Here is a 25,237-nt window from a genome sequence, read left to right on the forward strand (position 1 = left end):
ATGAAGTACACTGCTGAGGGGAGCAGCGGGCGGGTCAGGAGAGGTCTGCTGCGCCATGTGGGTCACCTCCCTGGCCAGGGATCAAACTCGTGCTGTAATGGCTGCCACAGCTTCATTATGCTGTGCTTTAACCTTTGCGCCACCAGGAAGGGTCCCTATATGCCTTCTATGTCAGTACAATGCTGTCGGATTACTATAACTTTAGAAATTTTGAGATTGACCAGTATGAGTGCTTCAACTTGGATCTTCTTTGTTTTGGCTATCGGGGTTCCTTATAATTTCCTATGAATTTTAGAATCAGCTTGTGAAATTCTCCAAGGAGTTCAAATGAAATTCTAGTAGCTATTGTATGGACTTTGTCGCTCCGTTTAGGGAGTATTGCCATCTTCACAATATTAAACCATCTTATAAATGAACATGAGAGGTTTTCTAATTTATTTAGATCTTTAATTTCAAGAATGCTTTATAACTTTCAGAGTACAAGTTTTGCACTTCTTTTGCTGAATTTATTCCTAAGTATTGTATTCTTTCGGATGCTGTTATAAATGGAATTGTTTTCTTAACTATTTTTTAATTGTTCTTCATAAGTGTGTAGAGGCACAAATGTCTTTTTGTATATTGATTCTATATCCTATAGAGTCCTATAGCTTTGCTGAACTCATTAGTTATTTGTTCTAATCATTTTAAGTGTTTTTTTTAGTATTTTCTATTCATCTGTGAATAAACACAGTTTTATGTCTTCCTTTCCAACCTGAAAGCTCAGTTTGACCTCTGTCTTCAAGAAATCTATCAGTTTCCTGCCAATTATTTTTCATTATATTCTCGACCACATTTGAGAGCACCCTTAGACCTGAACTTCTTCACACTCTGTTGCAAGTGAAGTCAGTTCTTTGAAGAGGAATTTGGACTTTTTTGCAATGTAGCCTACTTCTGCCTCTAGGTAAAAAATCTCTGTGCTTGGCTCTAAAAGTGGGCCAGGACACTGATGTATTTCTGAGTGACATCCTTGCTGCTTCAGTTGCTAAGTGCTTGATGGAAGAAGGGTAACAGTAGCCGCAGGTGTTTTTTTGACTTGCTTCTCCTGACTAGAGCCCTATGAGCTGGGGAAAGAATTCAGGTTCCAGTATTCTCTGTGGTGCTGCACTCAGGATAGAGTCTCTGTGTCATGAGTGGGACTGAGAGGAAAAGAGGATTCCCCATCATTCCAGCCACACTTGCCTAAAACTTCATCTCAGCAAGTAACTGGGGTACAACTCACGTGCCCCACCATGCCCAGGGGTATAGGGAGAGAAGACCCTATTTGTAGCTCCACTGCCCATGACCCTGAGCTGGGAGGGGAGACAGAAGAGTATATGGATTCTAATGCTACAGACTCTCATTAATCTTGCCAAATTTTAGTATATTCTTGAATATTGCTTCATCTGCACATATACTTAGGACCACTCCAGAGACTTCAATATTTCTTTTTTTTTAAAAAAAAATATTTATTTCAGTTTTTCTTGGATGCCACTTCAGAGTACTCTTCATGCTGTCAGGCTGGAAGCGGAACCCTTACTATTGTCACCTAAACATGAGGACAATGTTCACATTTTGGGAGACAGGGAGGGGTGGACACAGGAGAAAGGGGAGTTGCCCAGGGTCAGGTCAGTACAAATGCCTAGTTAGAGAAAGATTTTAGGTATTATCTAGATCAGATTTTACTAGGTAGAGCAATTTCTGACATCTCTCTTGGAAATGGTCCTTCGCTCTCTGGACACCCCACAGCAGTGTAGAACTCCTGTTAGTTCAGACCGAATGTCATCCTTCTGAGCAACTCACCCCGAATAGCTTGTGTTTAACAAGTGGGGCGTGATGCACAAATAAAAGGGGAACACAATAAATAATGTATCTGAACTCTAAAGACCTTCACGTCTCCCACAGGCCATAGGCATGTTGTAAAGAAGCAACTCGCTGTTTTTGGACACTGGTGCCCAGGAGACTGCCCTATTTTTAGAATTAACATAGTGCTTGCTAACGAGGTCCAGGACTCATGGGTCTGGAATGTGGCATTCTTGCTCCCTCAGGCAGGACAGACTCATGTTCTATTGCTGATTCCTCTCCAGTCATTTTCTGCTATCACGAAAGGAAGAATCAGACCACAGAACTGGCATGTGCCCAAGGATTTGGCAAGTTGTAGTTTAATGCTGACCTTGAGAGAACTGGCCATGGCCACTCTGATGGGCTGTAAGCTTTTTTTTTATAGTAGCAGCTACTTTCTCTGCCCTTCTATGCCAGTTCTGTGCTCTGGGAAGCTGCCTCCTTGCAGGGGGGCATCACTGGAACCCCTTACTAGCCATCTTGCAGTTGTATTCAGGCAGGGGAGCATAGCAGAACAGAGAGGGTGAAAAGAAAGGCTGAGATAATGACTGCTTCCCTGCTCTGGAAATTCGGTTCTTTCTTTCTTTTTTAAAGATATATTTATTTATGCATACAAGATGTGAGGTACAGGCCAGAGGTGTGGGGGCTGAAAGGATTCAACTGAAACAGAATGGGGAGCAGAACAGGCAAATCTATTGAAATACACTGCTGAGGAGAGCAGCAGACAGGTTAGAGAGGTCTGCTGCGCCATGTGGGTCAGCTTCTTGGCCGGGGATCGAACTGGTGCTGCAGTAGCTGCCCACTGCCTCATAGTGCTGTGCTTTAACCCGTTGCACCACCAGGGAGGGCCTGGACTCTCGTTTCTGGTTGGAGCTGAATCCCTTCCCCCCCCACCATCCCCGATCCTGGAGCATGACTTCCTGTCCTTCTCCTACTGGGCCTCTGAGTGTTGCTGACAGCTGATTTTTCACCATTTCTAGTTTGTATCTTTAACACCATACCTTTGAAACAGACCTTCATTAAACACTCTTGATTCAATTGCGGGTGAATTTTCTTCCCTCTCAGGCTCTACCATCTTGCCACAGTAACAATTCTCTTTCTGTTTCCCCTAATTATTATTGAGCCTGGAAAACAAGCAAATTCCATGTTTCTGTACTAATATTAACTCTTGGGACTTCATACACTTGTCTGGATCCCCAGTAAACAAAATAGATGAAATTATTCATATATCATGCTGGAATTTTAAGCCTCTGTTGGATTTGTGAGTCTGTTTATTTCACAAGTTCTTCTACCTCTGGAAGCAACAATTTCAACATAGTTCCACTGTTGCTTGAGAACACAAATTGTTTGGTTCCTGAACTTTCCCTGCATCAGTGAAATATGCAGAATCTTTGTACCTTTATGAAATAGTGGGACATTTCAACATGTACTACAGGGTATCCTTAATATTGAGAAATTTTGTTCCAAAGTCCTGTCTAATCAATAACTTTTCTTGTCCACATGCACGACCTTACAAAATAATTTTGATCAGTTTAAGCACAGACAAAAGCACATTGCCTTCTCAGGTGTGTGCTAATCCACCTGAACTTGCTCTTTTTATTCAGAGCCAAATGACTACACTTTCTACTTACATAAAGAGGGGGCTTCCCCAGACCTGGGGATCCATCAACACTTTTAGGCATTCTTGTCACAAGCCAGCCCAGCTATCTTTTACCCAGCAGTTAACTGGCACACTGACTTGAATCTTTTAGTTATTTATAGTGACAGTAGCATATTTGGTATATGCTCATTCTCCTAAAAGCCTGATAACTCCAGTAATCTTGTGCTATAAGTGGCACAGCTATCCCTTAGTTAGAAACGAGTATTTGGAGGGGGCAGGGTGATGCAGGCTATTCTGGTTCCCCAACAGTTCCCTAGTAGAAGTATGTCTTTATAGCAGCAGTGCTGGCTATCATGAATACCTGTGAATTTGCCCCGGAAACTGTCAGCAACTCTCAGCCAGCTTAGAGACATCAATGATGAGATCTTGGGTTATTTCTGGAGTAGGTGATTGATGTTTCAAATAGAAGATGACATTTTGATGGCATCCAGACTTGCTATGATAGGAGTTAATGAGGATAATGACAATGATAATGATATTTACTTTGTACCTTTCTTCCAAAGAACTCTTCCTTTTATCTCATTTGCATTGAAAATTTCCCTTTAGAGTTGGAGTTGGGAGGGGTAGGTGTTATTAATCCGTTTTTTTTTTCCCAGAAAAGAAAATGTAGAGTAAGTTAATTGCCCAGCTTTGAGGCTCCATTTTGATAGTGAGATGTTGAAATCACAAACTAAACTTGGAGAAATTGAATTTAGAAACATCAACATTTCCATTCATTCTATACAAGGTTGCAGTAGCGAGCTCCAGTAATGTCATTCCCAGACTCAAAAGTTTTTAGGAGGTTCTCGCGGACTGCCAAACTAGTCCAAATACCCAACCTTCCAAGGAAAAGCCCCTGACATTCCCACATAGATGGTCTACTGTGCTCTTGTGCTTGGCTCATGTTTTAGCCAACTCAGCCCACTTGCACCCCTTCATCTGCTTTGAGTACCCCAGTCTCCTGTCCTAAAGTCCATCACTCTTGCTGTAACTTCGTTAAAGTCCATCTCCTTATTGTTATGTAAATTCCAGATATAGGGACTATTACCTTTGTCCACCAGGAGCCAGCAGTTAACTGACACACAGTTGGTGCGTCTGGAATACATGCTACACTCTCCCACTTCCCTGGGCCTTGCTCAGGCTGTTCCTCAGCCTCCAATGTCCATGCTTCCGTCTTGACTTATTGAAGCCAGAGCCACCTTCCAAGCCCAGATCAGACCCTGATTCTTCTGCTTGCTCCCCCAGATAGGGGACTGCCACAACACTGTTCTTTTACAGTTCTCACCTTACCTCTGTTGTGTTGTCATCATTTATGACTGGTGTAACCTTTCTTCTTGTTTCTTTCAGACTGTCAGCTCTGGACAGGACTTCATCCTGGAGCCTGACCGTGCTCATTTGCCTACATTACTGGTGACCAGCATTCTCCATTCAGCAAATTACCATTTCTAGAATCTCATCATGGAGGGGATGTTTTTCCTTCTTATCTTCCCCCGTTCTTCTGGAAGGCCGAGGAAGTACAGTCAGGGAAACCCTATCAATTCTGCCTTTAAAAGGTGAGGAGACCTGTATCCTCGTACCTAGGTGGAGGGCTCTCCTATGGGGGGGTCAGAGGTGTCAGCAGGAGGCAGGCGCACATTTTTAGTTTTGTTGCTCATACAATGCCAATCTAATGGAGAAGAACTAATCAATGCACTACCAACTGAGAAGATGTGATTGAATCGACAGCCTCTCTGAGGAATTTTAGCACTGGTCTGTGTATCTGATGACCTTGTTTGTGCATGCATCACTCAGTTACAGTAAGAAGGCACCAGGTTGATGTAATGCTGGGTCTGTGTTCAAAACTATAAGAAGTACATCTGTGGCAGCTTGAAAACCCTTTACTAACAGCGAAGTGAGCATACTGAACATCTATGATGTAACACTTCATTTAAGTTAAAAAGAGCACTTCAATAATGGTATCATGGAATATTCGGAGATGTTAAAAATGGATGATGTATTTACTGTCATGAAGAGATGCCCACAATTTACTGCTAAGTGAAGAAAGAAGCCACAGAACAGTAGGATTATGCAAAATTATTCCATATTTGAATCTGTGTCTATTTACAGGCATGTAAATGTTCTTCAAAGTGTTAATGGTGGCTATCTCAACATGACATTTTGAGTAGTTTTTTCTTTACTTTTACTTTTATAATTTCTTTGAGTTTTATTGTTATAGTGAGCAGTTGTTAATTTTACACTCAGGAATAAGAAAAACAGTAAGGCTACTTTGAGTTTGGAAAAAAATTGTGAATAAAAATCCTTCATTAAAAAAAATCTAGGGTCCTCCCTGGTGGCACAGTGGGTTAGAGCACAGCACTGCAAGCTAGCTGCAGAAGCTTCAGTGTGAGTTCGATCCCAGCCTTGATCCCTGCTCTGGAGGTGATCCACATAGGGTGGCAGACCTCGCCTGATCCACCCATTGCTCCCCTTAGCAGTGTGCTTCATCAATCTGCCTGCTCTGCTCCCCACTCTGTCTCTGATGAATTCTCTCACCACATCTGCACCTCTGGTCTGTAGCCCAGTTCTGTATGCATAAATAAATCTTTAAAAAAAATCTATAAATTTCCTAAAAGACACTTACTGTAAAACAAAGATGAAAAATATCTTGTGAGAACAGGAAAAAAAGCCCTCACAAACTGTTAAAATGCAACCTGAGTGAGCTTGACCTCAGTTAGGAGTAAAAGGGGAAGAAGGGTGACTCTTCAAGGAAGAGCACATGTGAATCGGGACCTCATGACCTAGCATGGAGAAGACACATACTTTCAAATGTCTGCATTAGGAAGGATCACTGTAAATATCATTTTAATCCAAGTATTTGCTGGCAGCTGATTTGCAAGTATTGTATATCTTTTTAAGTTTGATGACAGTTTTCACGAGCTTTCCTGTCACATAGTCACTACATTTTTCTTTGTTACATGTTTGACTAAAATGACAGCATGGGGCCCTCCCTGGTGGCACAGTGGGTTAGAGCACAGCAAGACAAAGCTAGTCCCAGTTACTTCAGCACAAATTCGACCCCTGGCTGGGGAGGTGACCCACAGGGCGCAGCAGACCTCTCCTGTTTCACCCACTGCTCCCCTCAGCAGCGTACTTCATCAGTCTGCCTGTTCTGCTCCCTGCTTTTGGTGAATCTTCGCACTGCCCCCGTACCTCTGGCCCATACCCCAGTTCTGTATGCATAAATAAATAAATCTTAAAAAAAAAAAAAAAAAGGGGCCTTCCCTGATGGCGCAGCGGGTTAAAGCACAGCACTGACAATCTAAAGCCGCTTCCGCATGAGTTTGATTCCTGCCTGCCCCGGAGGTGACCACATGGCATGGCAGACCTCTCCTGACCCGCCCGCTGCTCCCCTCAGCAGTGTACTTTGTCGATCTGCCTGTTCTGTTCCCCACTCTGTCTCTGGTGAATCCTCTCACCCTCCGCATCTCTGGCCTGTACCCCAGCTCTGTATGAATAAATAAATAAATCTTAAAAAAAAAAAAAAAAAAGGACGGTATGTCAAGGACAGTATGTCATCTGGGAAGTCTGCCAGTCTGCCTTCCTTACCAAAACTCTGTAGAGAGCTGTGGCAGCTACTAGTCAAGTAAACAGAAACTGAAAGTAAACAGTTCTTCACACACACATTTCAAGGGCTCAACAGACACACAAAGCCATGGGTGGCAAGTGCCGTATTTCTAATTCTGTAACTATTAGGACGAGAGAGCCATCGTCCCATCTCTGATAGCAAAGAAATGGTGACTTCACTACATTTCACTGTAGTTAAATGGTTCACTACAGCAAGAAAGAGACATACACTATTAATCACAGTACAACTCACACTTTATTCCATCGTGATTGGTATACTTGTAGGACTGGGACAGCAAGAGACTAAAATCAGTGCAGAACTTCTCTGGACTGAAGGGCCATCAAAGGCATCACTGGCTTTGGCACACAGAGTGGATGGCCACACACCGGCTGCAACGAATGCAAAACATGCAGCTCTCACGGCAGGTTGGAATCATGTCTGTTCTGTAGAATGTTTAAGTGAAAAATGACAGACTAACATGCAACTCTATATAAGTCACATTTTCACCTTTAGACTCTTTTCCCTTAGAGATAGACAGCCATAGTAATCTGTTCACAGTGGCTTAAAAGAGCAATCAATACACAGAGACATCTGCCTGCTGATTTCTATAGCAACCCACCATATCTTAAGAAATAATACTAAATAATGTATTCTCTCTATATTATTCTTATTCGATTGATTCTTACTGACCAACTAATTCTGACTTAACGTTTACTCACTTAAATACACTTCCTAATGTCTTTATAACTTCATAAAGCAGCTTCTGTTAGTTTATCTATCCTTATAAATCACAATAGACAAGGGTATGGCCTAAATAATGGATTATCTTTCTTCTTTAAAGATGACATTATATTGATGAGAACACCAAAGAAGTAACACTACTATGCTGTGAATATTTAGACTTTCACATCATCATAACACAGGGAGTCCAAAGAAGCCAGCATAGTAGGTGACAAAGGAGTCACTATAGAAGAGACACACATAAACGATGTGATTTCTTGAGACAAAGAAGGAAAGAGGGAAAGAAGCAAAGGAAAGGAAAAAGTGAAAAACAGTCTTCTGTAACCCAAATTGTCCAAGAGAAAAATCCATTCACTTGTAATTAACTAAACATAATGGAAAATACTTCCTTAATTTAGGATGGCAGAACTAAAGATACTGAAAATTGTATGGCAACTGGCTTTACTATTAAACCTAAACTGGCTAGTTCTGTTAGTTTTCTTTTTCCTTTTGAAAAGTTAAACTCGCAGAGGGAGAATTTCTGCTTTTCTCCAGCATATTGCCAGAACACAAAAGGCAAGTATAACGACGCAGGGCAATTTTTCTTCATTAACTTGGGCATTTGGGTAACATTCATTCTCTCACTGTTGAAAACATATTACTCATCCATGATAAGCAGTGCAAAATCTAACAGTAACCAAGATTTGGTTCCTTCATGGGGTGTATATAATTAGATATTTGCATGTGATCTGTCTTTCAAAATGAAGCAACGAAGAGGAAAAGGAAGAGAAGGAATTTCTTCAAATTCTGGCAAAAGTCATTATATAAATGAAAAAGACAGATAGTGGTTATTATTTCTTGGTTTTCTCAGAGTCTAGTCACCTCCAGTTACAATGAGGAAGATGCAATGAATGAAGGAAATTCTCTCTTGATCACCAAACATGAAGAATGTTTGATCAGAAACACAGGTTGGCAGAGCAAGACTTGAAGTACTAAAACAGTACTGGTTCTTAGTCTTAAACGAGCCACAGGCAACACAGGAACAGTGGACATAACTAGGTAGTTTGATAACAAGCCTCGGTGAGTCATTATTCCTTGGAAAGTACCATTTCTCTGTGGAAAGCTGATTCTTTCAGGTTTAAGTAAGAGACAATGCTCTTTCCCTTCCTTGCTGCTTTGTTGTTCGTAAGGGACACGTGTCAGCTTAAGGTTGTGTAATTTGAAGACTACAGAGGAAAGACAATTTCACTGAGTTCCACAGTAAGTATTCATGGATATTTCAAATAGACTTGCCCATTGTCTATGGTCAGTTTCAGTCACCTAGCTGATCACTCTGGGGCATGCTCCATCTGGCTGGTGCCAGACTATCGGTAATCATTTTTTGATGTGATATCTTTTTTTTTTTTTTTTGAAAGAAATAGCTTTCTTTCAAAATTGCAGGTGGTAGAAAGGCTGGAGGTAGAGGAATGAAAATAGGTAGTGGGGAGTAAAGAGAAATGAGTTGAAGTTTTGAAAAAATAAGACTGTTCTGCATATGGCCAGTAATGAAGCAAAAATTCATGGGATGTGACTGAAAGATTTTCTATGGAGTTGTACCCATGGGTTGTTTCTAAGCTTCTTGATCTATAATCCCCTACCAAGCACCTGGTGCCGAATTTACCTTCCCAGGTATGGTACTCTATTTCTTCTGAATTTAGATCTCTGGGGCAAACCCTATTAAAATGTGACTCTGTGTATATAACTCTCCCCAAACAGCTGCTTTGATTTTAGTCCTGGTTCTGCTGAGGGACCCATTTGGCTCTCTTAGGAAGAGTGGGGTGGGTAAGACGAAGCCTGGAAACAGAGGAGACCACAGCTGACAGGCTGGAAGGTGGCCTGTGGACTAGACCCCAGATCTTACACAAGGTGACTGTACAGAGGTGGGAAAGACAAAGAAAGTTATTGGGAGAAAGCTTCTAGGGTTCAAAAGGAAAAAAAGAAGGAACTTCACAGGAACCAAGATGATTAATGATCGAAAAAAACACAGCTTAGCTGACTGATCAAGAAGTCACATCTCAGAACATACTGGCAAATAAACGATCATTACACAGGTAAGACAAACACAAAAAAATGAGTGTTTCCTTACTATTATTAATCACATGTCAATAATTCATTAGTGCTATATTTTCTAGATTGCTTAATTCATTTAGCAAATCACAGCTTAGGTACCACCTCAAGGGGAGGATACAGAACAAAGCAATTAAACTTAGGATTCAACTTCTGTAAACCAGTTAGTAGCACAGTGGCACAGTAGATTGTCAATGAAAACAACGGGGATGGGTAGAGTTATGGGCCTCCTGAGGGCAGTATCCCAGGTCTGAGGGTGCTGCGCCTCAGATGAGGGACTCACTCAGGAGCCCACCTTCTTGTTAATTAAAATCGAGCAGCACGTGAGCAGCCCGTCCACCTTTTCCAGTTCAGAGTGGCTCACTGGGATGAGCATGTGGTCCTTCAGCTTCTCATACACCTGCAGGAGGGATCAAGGGAAGAGAGAGAAGAGGATCAGAATTCTCCTTCTGTCTAAACCCCATCTATAACTGGTGCAGAGACTTAGAATTTCGACTCTTCACACACTGAATACTAGGATACGCATCTAAACCACACATGCCCACAGCCACATGCCCAGAGCGTGCAGCCTTGGTTAACCACTTGCTCTGCTGTAACCTCAGAGCCAGAGATGTGTCAGAAATGTGGTTGTCTCTCTCGTTGTCATTTTAGATTAACTGATAAATGCGAGACAGTGGCGTATTTTCAGTCTGAATTTTACTCTCTCCATGCTTAAAAAACCAGTCAACTATAATGTTTCTTTCCTTATCAACACCACTGGGGAAGTAGACAAAATGTAATGTATGTGAAGTACCAGGGCAAATTGCTTTTATATTACAGGTGTGAATTTTATAGCATTTTTGACACCAACAGAAAGCTTGTGCCAAGACTTCAAATTAATCGATTTTTCCCTGATGATCAAAGACTTTTTAAAGAACAAAATCATCTGACTACACACTGCCTAAAGATAATTGACTGTGCTTCTTTAGGAAGCACTTTTGTTTGGGACAGTGGTTAATTAAGCTTGCTGGAGCAGGACAGAGGTGGGTTCCAAACCCAGTCTTTTTTTTTAAGATTCATTTATTTATTTATATTGTAGAAGAACTAGGGTACAGAAGGCCAGAGGTTGGGGAGGGGGGCAGCGATGAGAGGATTCACCAGAGACAGAGTGGGGAGCAGAACAGGGATAGTTACTGAAATATACTGCTGAGGGGAGCAGCGGGTGAGACAGGCGAGGTCTGCTGTGCCATATATATATAGGTCAGCTCCCTAGCTAGGGATTGAACCCAGGCCTTAATGAGACTTAACCCTTAGGCCACCAGGGGGGCCCACACCCAGTTTGACAGCTTACTACTTAAAGAACCACCAGTCCAGTGACTCTGAGAGTCTCAGACTGACAGAGTCTCAGACTGAAAGAACAGCAGCACTTTCACAGGGCTGATGTAAGCACTAAATAATGATAATGCACGGAGCCTGTGAGACACAGGGCAAGCCTCAGTAAATACTGATGTTGTTTTCAGTGATAGACCTGAATTCAGAAGCAATTAATGACCGTTATGGATGATCCAGAGCTGTGCTTCTCCAAGTAAGTTCTACAGACTGGGTGCTTGCTGACAATGCAGATGTCAGGGTGGACTTCAGGAGCCTTTTTAATAACCTGCTTCACCTTCAAGTATGAGACCCATGGTGGGAAAGCCCCCACGACGGGTCAGAAGTCCTGTTGTCCCAGGTTCACATGTTCAGCCACAGAGACAGAAATTGTCTATGCTCCCAGTCTTCTCTTTTTATCTCCTGAGTGGTAAATTAGGAGGATGAACCTAGTAATTACATAGTTACTTGTGTAAAAGGTGGTATAAAATATTTTCTAAAATTTTAAAACATAAATTGTACTACAAGAAAAAGGGTCCATGGTCACTAAAAGCTCTTCTGCCGTTCTTAGTTTAAATATCTTGTTCTTCTGGGCACAGATGAACATGCGTGAAAGACTGGGAAGATATAAACATTTGAAGAACTTTGAAGAATATATGGTAAGTGCAGTTCCACTTGCTTGGTAGAGTTTAAGTGAAATGATTAAAGTTTACACCTGAAACTGGCAGCCTGCTTTGAACGACAAGAAAGATTTTCTCAAGCAGGGAAGAATTCTATATCGGGACACTGGAATACAAGTACAGAGACTCCTGAGCCAGTTGACTGAACCCAACTGTACTCTATTTCTTCCTGCTCTGCCCTTTAACCCTTTGCTGCTAGGACATGCAGTCCCAGCCTTTTTGCAGCCGTGACAATGGACACCCACCTCTTTGGGCCATTTGTAATCCTCTGTCTTCAGAAAGAAATGATCCCTCATGAGGGGCAATTCAGGAAATAGCCATTCTGTTGACTGTGTCATTAAAGGTTTCTGTGCCTTATGCGAACCTGAGTGTGGGTAGGGCCATTCATCAGTGCCAGAGCATTGGCAGCTTGGGAAATCCACAGACTCATCTGAAAAGCTTTGAAACCAGGTATGCTCATCTCAACGGCCATGCATACACCAGGAACCAACAACATGGATGAGAAGAGTGAGTTAAATTAACTTTACTGGGCCCTAAATTATACCAAACTTTCTGCTTTCTGAATGATTCAAAGTATAGAGAGATTTAACACACCATCATGAAAGCATCCCCAGGCAGGAAGACGAACATAGAAGCCAACTCAGCTGCAGGAAGGGTTTCTTTCTTTTTTACCTTTGCACTTTCTGGATACTCTTCTGGGGTCCGGTGCAGCAAGACATGGCCTTTGCTGGGGATATTTAGATATATACAGTTTGCGGCCATGTCATCAGGCACGGTGAGTTTGTCATAGCGGTGATCACTCATCTGTTGCATGATCTATGAAGAGAAACAAAGCAGGTCTGACACTGTCTCCCCATGCTTTAAACCAAAGGGAGGCATTACAACAGGATATAAGCTTGCAACCGATGCTTAAGAACATGCCTGTGTTGAGGGTCCTGTGACTTGCCTCTGTTCACCTACAATCAGAAGAGGACATACCCAAGCTATGATTCTTTGAAAGATTTGCAAGAGCTCTTATTGTTTTAAAAGAGCATGTTTGTCTCTATTTTTTTTTAAAGATTTAAAAATTGCCTATGATATTTCTAATGTTTTTATAAGACCAACCAGTAAGCTACAAAATGTCCACAGATACAAATGGTCCTGGAGGAGGCCCTCCCTGGTGGTGCAATGGGTTAAAGAGCAGCACTATGAAGCTGGGCTTAGCTGCTGGCCATAGCTGCCTCAGCACGAATTTGATCCCCAGCCCAGGAGGTGACCCACATGACACAGCAGTCCTCTCCTGTCTTGCCTGCTGCTCCCCTCAGCAGTGTACTTTGTTAATCTGCCTGTTCTGCTCCCCACTCTGTCTCTGGTGAATCCTCTCACCACCCCTGCACCTGAGGTCTGTACCCCAGTTCTGCATGCATAAATAAATAAATCTTTAAAGAAAAATGGTCCTGGAGGGATTTTGATGGTCCTTGTTTGAGTAAGCAAGTTTGCTATAGCCTATTTGCAAGAAAGTTAACATTTGTTCTCTGGGAATGAATGTTCTACCATCATGATAGAGTGAGAAAATCTATTTAACTCCAGGTTCTAGTACAGGAAGGGCATATCCACACAAACATTGAAAAGGAAAGGGCGGCTTGGTTGGAAAGGGAGATTAGAAAAAGATCTTGCTAGGTCTCCACAGCATGATATTTCAGCAGATTCCTTAAAACATAATAATACTGAGAAATCAGAACCATAAATAAACTTATTTAGCAATAACTATACACACATACAAATGCACAGAGGCAAACAAACACAATTTCCTCTTTTTCTAGGTACATTTAAGATGAATTCATATGTCTGTTTGCAGGTGATACCCTTAATACAATGAGAATAAAAATCACCTGGGAAGAATGTTAAACTCATATTCCTAGGGCTTCACCCTCAGGGATTCCAGTTTGGCAGATTTGAGGTGAAGCAGAGAAATTTGCATTCTGAATGCTCGCCAGGTGATTTTCTGACAGATGTTCCCTAGACCACACTTGGAGAAAAAAAGAATTTAGCAGATATGTCCTTCAAATGATGAGTTTATTAGTATAAAATAACTTAGAAAATAACAAAAATTAAACCTGTTCAAAAATTAAAATATTGATAATTCATCCCTACCTCCTCAACACAATAAAAACAACCTTTCCCAAACAGCACCCCTCTCCTGAACAAAATTATCTAAACACCAAAAGCAAATTATTATTTTGGACTTGAAAAACTATTTTTAATCAGTATTCATACATTTTAAGGAGTCTGCTGAAATGTCATGCTATGAAAATCTCGTAAGATCTTTTCCACAATCTGGTTCTAGTCTCCCTTTCCCTGTCAGTATTTATATAGCACTGTGCTTCCGACTACTAGGCAGACACTAGAATTAGATTTTCCCACTCAGTCATGGTGGCATTAGATAGAAAAGTTATAGTATGAAAGAGTGAAAGAAATTTCCTGCTCTGTAGAAAATTCCTTCCCCAAGAGAACATGGAAAGTGGCCTTTCCTTACCAGCCAGGTAACCATTTCATTTGGAATATGTTAAAGAATAAGAGAAGACGGCTAAATAAGTAGAATAATTATATGACAATAATACATTAACAACAAAGAGGGAACCATGCTATTTTACATTTATCATTGAATCTCAATACTTCTGTTCAATATTGAAGATAACTGAATGGACAGAGGTCATGTAACTTGCTCAACAGCAGAGGTGATTCAAACACAGATCTGTGCAACCTAAAACTTTTGCTATCTTTTTGCAAATTGTGTTTATTGAGACTAATGTTTGGTATCCATGAATGAGTTTTAGGAGTATGGCATATGTTATCACACAACACATCACTAAAGTCCCAGATTGTGCTTTTTCTTGCTCTCTTTCTCTTACAAACTACCTTGCTATCTGCTTTTTCATACAGATTTGGCATTGTAGTTTATTTTCTCTGGCACCAGGAACTCTTTTTTCTTATGTCCTCATATCAGGGCATGGCACAGTTAGTGCAGCTATAGGACCTGGGCTATCTCTGGCACTTTTTTTTTTTTTTAAAGATTTATTTATTTATTCATACAGAACTGGGGTACAGGCCAGAGATGTGGAGGGTGAGAGGATTCACTAGAGACAGAGTGGGGAACAGAACAGGCAGATCGACGAAGTACACTGCTGAGGGGAGCAGCAGGCGGGTCAGGAGAGGTCTGCCGCACCATGTGGTCACCTCCGGGTCAGGCGGGAATTGAACTCATGTGGAAGTGGCTTTAGCTTCTCAGTGCAGTGCTTTAACCTGCTGCGCCACCAGGGAGGGCCCCTGGGCTATCTCTGGCACTTTTTAATTTAAATTATCTCCCTGAAAGGGTAGGCCCACAGAGTGGATCACCTGTGGAGTGCACTCTTCTTTAGAGCCTTAATTGAGAAACTTTAAGCATATTTGAATAAATGACCAGGAAATGAAAGACCTTCCTTAGGATTAACTTTTCTATGAAAATTAACAACAGACTCAACCTAGTCCTCTTTATAAGGTGGCTATGCCCAGAAAGAATATGAAGAGGCTTACGTAAGAGAAAACAAATCCAGACCCAAGTAGTTCCATTATGAACTGCTATTAAAGATTTATTTTTATTTATTTATGCATGCAAGAATTGAGTATAGGCCAGAGGTGCAGAGGGGAGGGTTAAGAGGATTCACCAGAGTAGGAAGTAGAACAGGCAGACTGACTGAAATACACTGCTGAGGGGAGCAGTGGGTGAGGCAGGAGAGGTCTGCTGGGCCATGTGGGTCACATTCCTGGCTGGAGATTGAACTTGTGCCTCAGTGACTGTGGACTGCTTCGTAGTGCTTAGACTTAACCTGTTGTGCCACTGGGGATGCGATGGAAATATTCTTTCGGTGGCTTTCAATACACAATAGTAGTAGCTTCCATTTATTATTGTGTGGAAAGGACAACATTAAGACCATGCACTCTGAAATAAGACTTGCATTTGTATTTTAGCTCTAACCATTACTAATGTGTAATTTTAAGCTTTAAAAAAACTTCTAAATTTCCTGTTATACGAATTTACAAATTAGTCTTTTATATAATTATGTGAAAATTAAATGAAGATAAAGTATATAATAAAGCAGAGTAAGAAGACTTTAATAAGCTACTAGTATTTTATGACAACATGACCAGAAAGATAAGTTTCAAGGTATCAGTCTGCAACCTTGGGCCCACCTCATTCTTAAGACAGTCTGCTTTGGAATTAATTCCTCTTGTTAAAACTGCTGAAGACTAAAGCCATCATACTCCTCTTTTGCTTTCTTTAGTTTACTTATCTCTAAATCCCAAATAATTTAACACATACCCAGATAGTCTTGCAGGTTTAGCATCACATCCCTTTGCCTGGTTCCACTACAGAGAATTACCACAATATCCCTAGACTTTTAAAATCAAGACTAACTTTAAAAGGGGGTTTTTAATAGAATCTCTCTGTTTCTTCAAATGGATTTCTCCTTTCTTGAATGCAGGTCCAGGTTCTAATGGGGTAGATAGAATCAGAAAGGTCTGTTTCTAAAATCATATTTTTCCATACATTGACTGTGACCTTGAGGAAGTCACCAAAATTCACTGAACCACAATTTCCTCACCTGTAAAATAACAATTTCAGAACTATTCCCCATGAAGTAAGTCTGAAGATTTTAAAAAACAAAACAAACCAAAACAGATTATGTATGGAAGTTCTTAGCACAGTTCCTAGCACCTTAAATATGCAATAAAAATGAGTGCTTTTCTCTGTTTCGGGTATGTTATCTGAGATACAGCAGGAGATCAAATATGTTTATAACTAATTGATTCACATCTTCATACCTTAAAAAGAATAGAATGGGCCTCAGCAGTACATGGGGATGGACTGTAAGATTAATTACATATGGGTACAATGGTACACCTCAGAAAAACAAGGTATTGGTACAAGGTATTATCTAGGTCCAGAAATAGAAGTGTTACAACCCAATGTGAATTGGGTTGCCTGAATGTGGATCCTCATCTGTGCACTTATGATTCAACTGCAGGCACACAGAAAAAGGTTAATAATGGGTTTACTGACAAGAGAAAAGGAAACAAATAATGCAGGGAAAGAGAGAGAGAGAGAGAGATAAGTTGATTAATGTATCCCACCAGTTCTGCTGACCTAGAACCTCAATAACACATTGAAAACCAGTGAAGAGCCAAGAGACAGGCTGTGAACTATGAGGCCAAGAGACCACCCCACCCTGAAGCCCACATAACCAGTTTTATATCCAAACTTGGCTGCTTAATTAGACCCTCAGATCCCAGCATGCTTCTCTTTGGTGTTGATAGGATGTGTAGTTATGGGATCTGGGGTGAAAGTGGAGTCCACAAAACCTGTATTTGTAGAGTTCATTCAGGATATCCTTTCCTCCTTACAGAAGAATTCATTACTTAATGAGACTATGGCTAAAATCAATGAGGCCAAGGTCTGTCTATTCCTTATCTTGTACAGAGGGTATTGCATACTCTGTGGTCTGAACCCAAATGACTTTGGATGTGAGATAAAAGGGAGTGGTAGCTCTGGGGACAACCAGAGAGTATGTGACACCAAAAAAGTATTATTAAAACAAAACTACTATGGATATATCAAACCAACACATAGGCCTCTATTTGTGACCCTGGATTTAGTAAAGTAGCCCAGGAACTAAAATAGTCCAGGAGCTTAGGGTCACCTTTTTCATGATGTAAATGGGGCTTCCTCTCAACTACTATTACTCATTTTTATAGTACTGATTCTTCACATTAAATAAAATTTGAAGCTTTGTTACTATTAAAAAAAAAATGGGGCTTCCTAATATGGAAGTTAGGATCTGCACAACTATCAAGCCATCACTCCTGATGACCAGGTGAGCATGTGTCCTTCCTGGATGTGGGAAGTGGGCAGCATTATGTGAACTGGAAATGCTTTACCTGAGAATTTCAGAATTTCTTCCAGACCACTGGGGGACAGTTCCCTGGACCAGAAGTATTCTAAGTAGAAGTCCAGAGGTTCAAGAACCTCACAAAGATCCATAGAAGATGATATGTATAGCCATTGCTACTACAGGACATAAGTCCAGTCTAGTCACAATAAAACAAAATACAGAAAATCTAATGTTCCCATTGACTTAATTTTCTAAGAGAATTGTGGGTAACATATTATTCTAGTACATTTGAGCTAACTGTTCCCACCATTTATAAACATCAGATAACTGCCAGTTGGTTTTCCAGTTATCTGGAAAGGTCTTTAATTTAAGACCTATAGATAAGTCAATGAATTTTTTAAAGATAGATGAAAAATCTTACCTGTGACTCTTAGTACAAGAAGAGTTGAAAATAAATACAGTAATTTAAGATCAGAGCATTCAAAATATATTACATGCCTTACAGAACATATAATAAGCAATATCCTGGGTCTACTTATTTAGTTTCAATTTTGTTTAAGAAACATAATCCTAACACTAGTCTGTTTTCATTGTTAAGAACAGTTTGTTAAATATCCATCAATTCTGTTTGCACTGGATAGCATATTCTGAAAATAAAATGTGTCTTCTGTCTTATGTAATTTTATAAAACACATATTTGCACACAACAATATATCTATGTATACACATACAAACACACACACACACACACAAGAATAAATCATTTAAGTCATGGCAATATAGAAACATAATTACACCATGACAAAACCCAGAGTTAAAGCAAACAAAGAAACAGGGCCCACCCTGGTGGTGCAACGGGTTAAAATGAAGCACTATGAAGCTGTCTGCAGGGGCTTCAGCATGAGTTCAATCCCTGGCCAGGGAGGTGACCACCCACATGGTACAGCAGATCTCTCCTGTCCCATCCACTGCTCCTCTGAGCAGTGTTCTTCGTCCATCGGCCTGTTCTGCTCCCCACTCTGTCTGGTGAATCCTCTCACTGTCCCTGCACCTCTGGACTGTACCCCTGTTCTATATGCACAAATAAATCTTTTTTTTTAAAAAGCAAGATGAATCGAAAGAAAAAGAAGCAGGGTAAGGCCAAACTTGAAGGCCTGATTGATTACACGTTCAGTGGTCCCATAAACAGCCTGAGCAAATTCTCTACCTCTCAGTGTGACTCAGGCACATCCGGCAGTAACTATGAAGCAGAAACATGGAATGTCGTACGTTCCAGAGGAAGTGTCATTAAGGATCGTTATCAGTGCTGACTTCTTGTTTGTCAATGAAGAAACAAACTGAAATCTCCAAGGTTATGGCTACCTCAGAGTGTGCCCAGTTTCTTTGTAGTAACAGAGACTGCATTTCCTTTCCTGGCGTGCTTTATTTACTTGGGTTCCAGCTGTCTCCCTTTTGTACCTCACCCTTATCTCCTAGAGGGGAAAATTCTCCAGCCCTCTTGATTCCTATATGTTTGATTTGTTGTTGTGTAGCTAACACATTTATTTGAAATTCTAATCAGGGCTTCTCTTGGCCTTTAAAGTTTCTCTCTTTTCTTAGCCTTATGTTTATAAAATATATCTTCTGATGGCGGCATTCCTAAAATTACTGAAATAAAGGCTGGTAACCAACTTAGCACTTTTTTTTTTTTTCAACTTAGCACTTTTTGAGGATAGTTTCATTTTGTCATTACTGTGAGGAAAGGAATTATCATATCCTTAGTGGGGAAATATCAGCTGGGAATAAAGTAATTTACTGATAAATTCTACTGAGAATTACTCCTAAAATAAATGCCTTAACAAAACCACCAAAGTCACCTTAGGAGATGCCTTTTAATTAATTATCAAGGAGCCATGGTTATCATTTTAAGACAGGTTAAAAAATGTGCCAAATGACTTTTAATAATAGAACAAGTCATATTTGGAACACTGAATGGTCTGCTTAATTATGGGTAGAAAAAAAAATCATGTCAGGCACAGTCTTTCTAAATCAAAAGGACTGAGGTAGTGCTAACTGAAGATAATAAACAAAAAATACTTTTTCATGAAAAACTAAAGGTGTTTATTCTAAACACAAAAGTTTCTGTCTCTTGGGACAAAGACCATGTTTCTCTCTTCCCGTCAGAATGATTGCTTCCTTTCTCTTATGTTGTTATTCTCTGAATAAGACAGCCTGCTACTTATTTATAGCTGTGTTCTGGAGATGCTTGTGTATCTATAACACAGGGGACTTGTCATTCAGAGGAGAATGCACACTAAAGATTCAGGAGACTGTATCTTTCTATAGCATCATTCCCTGTGGTGTCCTGTGGCATCTGAATGGGCATCCTCTGAGGATGTGTTCAAGCAGCGAGGCTGGCAGCGCATTGCGTCAAAGAGCTTTGGCTCCCTAAAACGAGAGCACAGCCAAGACCAGGCCAAGGAACAGGTTTTGTTTCCGCTTCGTGGATGCATGGAGGCCTTTGTTAGAAGATGAGCATCATTCCAAATATTCTGAGAATGTGGATGTTGGGCTTAGTTCTATGTTACAACATTTTTTTTTCTAAAAATGGGTGGAGGTGGTATTGCTCCAGAGTTCTGTGAAAAGTATTGTTTTAACCTCAGTAACTATCTCAGCTTTTCACTGTGCCCTAAGCCAAAACAGAAAGGAGGAAGCCCCTAAGTGCTCCACACGCCACTACAAATTCTTTTCCCTAATAATAAATGACTATCCTGAGAGGTCCCAGAACATGAGTTCTACGGGGCTTTGGGGGAAGATCTCAGAGGTCAAGATGCTACTTTTAATGTCTTTCCTCACTTTTCCATTTCCCACAAATAAATAGAGTAATTCTCATTGCGAATGAATAAAATTGGTGTTTGGTTCAACTCAACAGTCTCTTAGGAAGCACAACTTTGGGTGGGTCCATGATGGCAGCAGGAGGTAGGAAAGAAAGGGAGAAGAAAAGACCCACTCTCACAGGGTCTGTCTCAGGCTGTGATGATCTATGATTTAAGGCCGAGTAGACATGTGAAGGGTATACTAGCAATAAAAGCAAAATCAACCTTACTTCTATGGCAGGCACCTCCTTCATGAAGAAGGCGTGCAGAGGGAGAGGAAATGGCTCTGGGAATCATCTTGGCCACGTCCTCACAGTCTGTTACACAGCTGCTGGGTTGGAGGAACTGGCCCGGCTCTCCAGAGCGAGCTGTCACAAAACAGAGTGGGAAATATCTGGCTTTCCGCCCAAGAGCGCTTGCATGGTGAGTTGCATTAACAACCAGGCATTTCCGGCAGTTCCCAACATTTCTGGGAATTTTCTCATCCAAAAGGAACTGGAAGGCAATTCTATTCTCCCACTTGTTACTCATGGTTTCTTTGTAGCACTAATTATTTAAAAAAAATGTGTGGGCTATGTTGTTTCACGGGACAGTTTAAAATTTACTGGTCAAATCCCAAATCAAAGACGCACAGAAGGTATTTAGCTATATAAAGGAGATACTCAGAAGTACATTTTTAGTTTATTCTTAATTCATCATCTGATGAAATATAATGTTAAAAGCAACCAGTATATAGATTCCTTGAGATAGTCAACATTTGATGCTCAAGTATGCTTCTCACTGCTATGAGATTTAAAGTCACTCATTTATTTACCCATCCACCAAGAGTTTGTGAGCTTGAAAGTATATTAGGCATCAAGTTTTGACAGTGCTTTTTAAGGTTGAGTTAATCGTGCTATGGATAACATTCTAGAATCGATGTTTTCATTTTTATAGTGTTTCCATGAATCAGTTCAAAATGAACAGAACCTGAGAGAGAATGGTTTTTAAACATCCTCCCTGAATCGACAGGCTGTCCAGACCCTAAGGATGAAATTACATAGTTCTTTTTAGTTAAATCTGGGCAAACCTTCAATGCCAAGTATTCCCTTTGAAGCTAGCTGCCATTTCCTCCATAAATTGTCTCTCATATTGGAGTGGCTGCTTTTGCTCATATCATATGGCTGACATAAATATGTGGAGGAAAGACTCCTGTTATTCAAACTATAACCACAAATTACAAAAACCATTTTCAAAAAGGACCCTCAAAAACAATGGTTTCTGTAGAATGCAAATCTCTCCTATTCTCAGAGAACCACTCTGAGCTCTATGGGGAGCTGGGGAGCAGAGCTTTGGTAAGAGAAACAAAGGCAACTTCTAAGGGTGAGTCAGTTCTGACTAGTTTTTGATTTCAATGTAGAGATGAAAGAAGTTCAGACCAAAGATGCCTTCCAAAATGCCAAATCTGGGATCCTACCCCTGCCTGTGCATTCTCTAAGATTAACTCAGAGACACAAGCAAACGGCCCACAATCTCATTCCTATCCCTTATATGTAAGTATAGTAGCCAGCAGTTGACGTGGTTTTTGGGATCAAGCTTTGGCTATGCTTCCTCATATAGCTGCACCCTACATTTCACCATCAAAAATTGATTTCCTTGGATACTGGAAGCAGGGTGATTTTTCATATTCCCTTGGGTCTTTTGATAGCAAGAAACAACTGGAGCATTTACTGAGCTGTCCCTTTTTATTTTATTAATGTCTCATCTATTTTTCATTTCTCACAATAATTCATTTTAACAGATGAGGAAACCAAGGTTTAGAGAAATTCTGTAATTTGTTCAAGGTTACATGTTAAGACATTACATCCGCAATTAGGGTTTAGACATCAGTCTCCAAATGCTTAACTTCTTCCTGTCACACCAAAGTATAACCTTGTCCATACCCCTTGAAACCCTATACACTCAGATCTCACTAACTGGCAGCATATGAACTAAATTCTTCTGTGGATACATTTTATTTGACATGTAATTATTTTTAAAAGTTTGCATTTAATGCATTTTAGACAGAGTTGCTCTTATCTCTGAAATCATCTCAGTTGCTGGACTACATGGGTTAATTTTCTTAGTTTGCCATTCTGTTCTTTAAATAGATAAAAGAAGAGCAAAGCCTTTGGTGATGAAAAAAGGCAATGTGTGAAAAGGTATTATCTCCTTTAGAGTAACAGGGTAGGCTGCAAGGTGAGAGATGAGAAATGGCAAAAGATGCAAATTTTGCAATGATGCTCAAGACCAGCCCTGTTCATCTACCCCCACTACTGGTGGGCCAGTGCTTACTCTCTGTATTAAGCAAATGATTCCTTGGTTATCTGATCAGTAGGACAAGCATCTAATTGTGTGTGTGTGTGTGTGTGTGTGTGCCCCTGAGCGCATTTGCAATCATTGTGATTGCTTTGCCTTGAGTCATTTAAAATCCTCTGCCTAGTTAGCTTGGCCATTAGTGGAAGGGTTGCCTGGGGGTAGGGAGGAATCTGTGCCCATGTAAGAACATTTCTTTTTTCTGGAACAGGATGAAAAAAAAAAAAATCATTGGAACCTCCAATTATATTGTTCTATCTAACTGCACTTTAACCCAGATGGCTAAGGTCTTTAGAGTACATGCTCGGTGTTCTGAGATTTTCAGCTCGAGGCAATATTGTGCTAGTAAATGTGGGTGTGTGTAGGTCATAATAGATCCATGTAAGTTTATTCTACGTTATACTGATGCAGAGGACCCGTAGTATTAATATATAATTTATAAATACTAATAAAATATTCTATACTCTGACCATAAATTTCATAGTGCCAACTGATTCTCACTGCAGAGGTCAAGTATCTGAGGCCAATCTTGGCTGTAATTGACAAACTGGTAAAGTTCCAACATGGCTGGATATTTTTGTTTCCATGAAATAAGGCAAATGAAACGATAAAGACCTATACTGAAACTTTGCTTGTCTGGCAATGAATGATGTAAATGACTTCTTACATTAACAGTTTTTGAATACTGCAAGATTTCTTTATTCTCCTCTCAATGTAATGGTTACACACGACATACTTCTAACAAAATATATATTTTATATCACTGTGTATTCCCTGTAGAATTTCTACCACCAATTTACCAGGGAACCTTGCCCATAGTTCCTTATGATCTTCTCTCCCCTATTTTAATCCTTTTTCCTCCCCTCCCTTGCAGAATGTCTCTTACTTATGGTTGCCTGCTAGTTTTGTTTTGTTATTATTATTCCCTCCCCATCCCTTATTTGGTTCCCCTATATTCCTCCTATAAGTGATATTTTTCTTTTTCCTTCTGGCTTATTTTACTGAACACACAGATGACATACTTTTAAATTTAATCTGCACAATCAAAATTTTCTCCACCACTTTCTTATGTCTAGGTAATTAATAAAATGATAAATCAAGTCCTGTTTTATAGAATTTGCAGATTTCTGTGATATAAACATTCCCACTGTGGCCAATTTCAAGTCACCCTGGTGACATTAGTGACCAAGGAATTGGGAAGAGATGCAGAGTGGCCTAGATTATGTAATATTACTACCATATAGACACCGCAGATATAACTAATCCTAAAAGCACAGTTAATGCTGAAATATAGTAACATAATTAGGAAGTGATGAGTTTTAAATATTTATTTCCTTTTCTTTAATATAATTTACTTAAGAGTACATTTACATAATTTGATTTTTAATAATGGATGTGTTTAACAACCAGCTGGCAAAATTCCCAGAAATTTAACAACTGGCCCTGATAAGTGGGTAGGAACTGGCTCCAGCAAACCATGGCCTTACACAGGAGGCTGCAAGATTTTACAAGAAGTAGTTGTTGGATTTGAATGTAAGTTTACCTTTCATAGAATGCTACTTAATTAAGGCTGCCTGCCACTTGCTCTGCTAATGCTATTGATACCTTTAGCTTTAAAATTTGGCTCATATAATTCTTGCTTCCTTGTAGACAGACAACAATTGGGGATTAACCTACAATGATGAAACATACAGGTTTAAGGTATCATGAACACTTGGAAGAAAGGGTGGCAAATTCAATATTTTAAGTAGGTAGTTAAATTAATTTTTAAAATTTTAATTTTGGGGTTACAATTTTACTCCTCCAAATATGTACATGTTCCATTCATCCTAGGACCCTAAATTCAATGAAGTTGTTAAACAACTTCATGAAATGATGATTGGGTTTCCCCCATCATTCTGACTGATCAGAGCTTAAAAACTGACTTACCAGTAAAATATGAATTGAGTATTTATGGTCTGCATTCTTAAACTATTTCCAATTTAAAAAGATTTATTTACTTGGTTTGTTGTAGGGCAAAACATTAGCATTTCTTTTTGAATGCCCCCCCAAGGTGACTCTAATATGCAGGTAGGATTAAGAACTAGTATTTTGTGCTTTTTCCATAACTTCTACCATTTTTTTTGGAATGGCTTAGTGAAGGAGGGGAAAAGGTGAAGCTTATATTTTTATGTTATTTTTGGCTT

General features: G+C 40.1%; 1 protein-coding gene across 1 annotated transcript in view; it reads right to left on the reverse strand.

Annotated features, from left to right (window-relative positions):
* Positions 1-7,336: 7,336 nt before the first annotated feature.
* The window catches only part of DDAH1 (dimethylarginine dimethylaminohydrolase 1), a 112,315-nt gene continuing 94,414 nt past the window's right edge, over positions 7,337-25,237 (reverse strand). Inside the window, exons 5-6 of the mRNA XM_004679174.2 lie at positions 12,626-12,769; positions 7,337-10,326 (exon numbers count right to left, since the gene is read on the reverse strand). Coding sequence (XP_004679231.1) covers positions 10,210-10,326; positions 12,626-12,769 — 261 coding nt within the window. The 3' untranslated portion in view covers positions 7,337-10,209. The remainder of the gene's footprint in view (positions 10,327-12,625; positions 12,770-25,237) is intronic.

Source organism: Condylura cristata, unplaced genomic scaffold (assembly GCF_000260355.1).
Source record: "Condylura cristata isolate star-nosed mole 26May11 unplaced genomic scaffold, ConCri1.0 scaffold00008, whole genome shotgun sequence".
Lineage (NCBI taxonomy): Eukaryota > Metazoa > Chordata > Mammalia > Eulipotyphla > Talpidae > Condylura > Condylura cristata.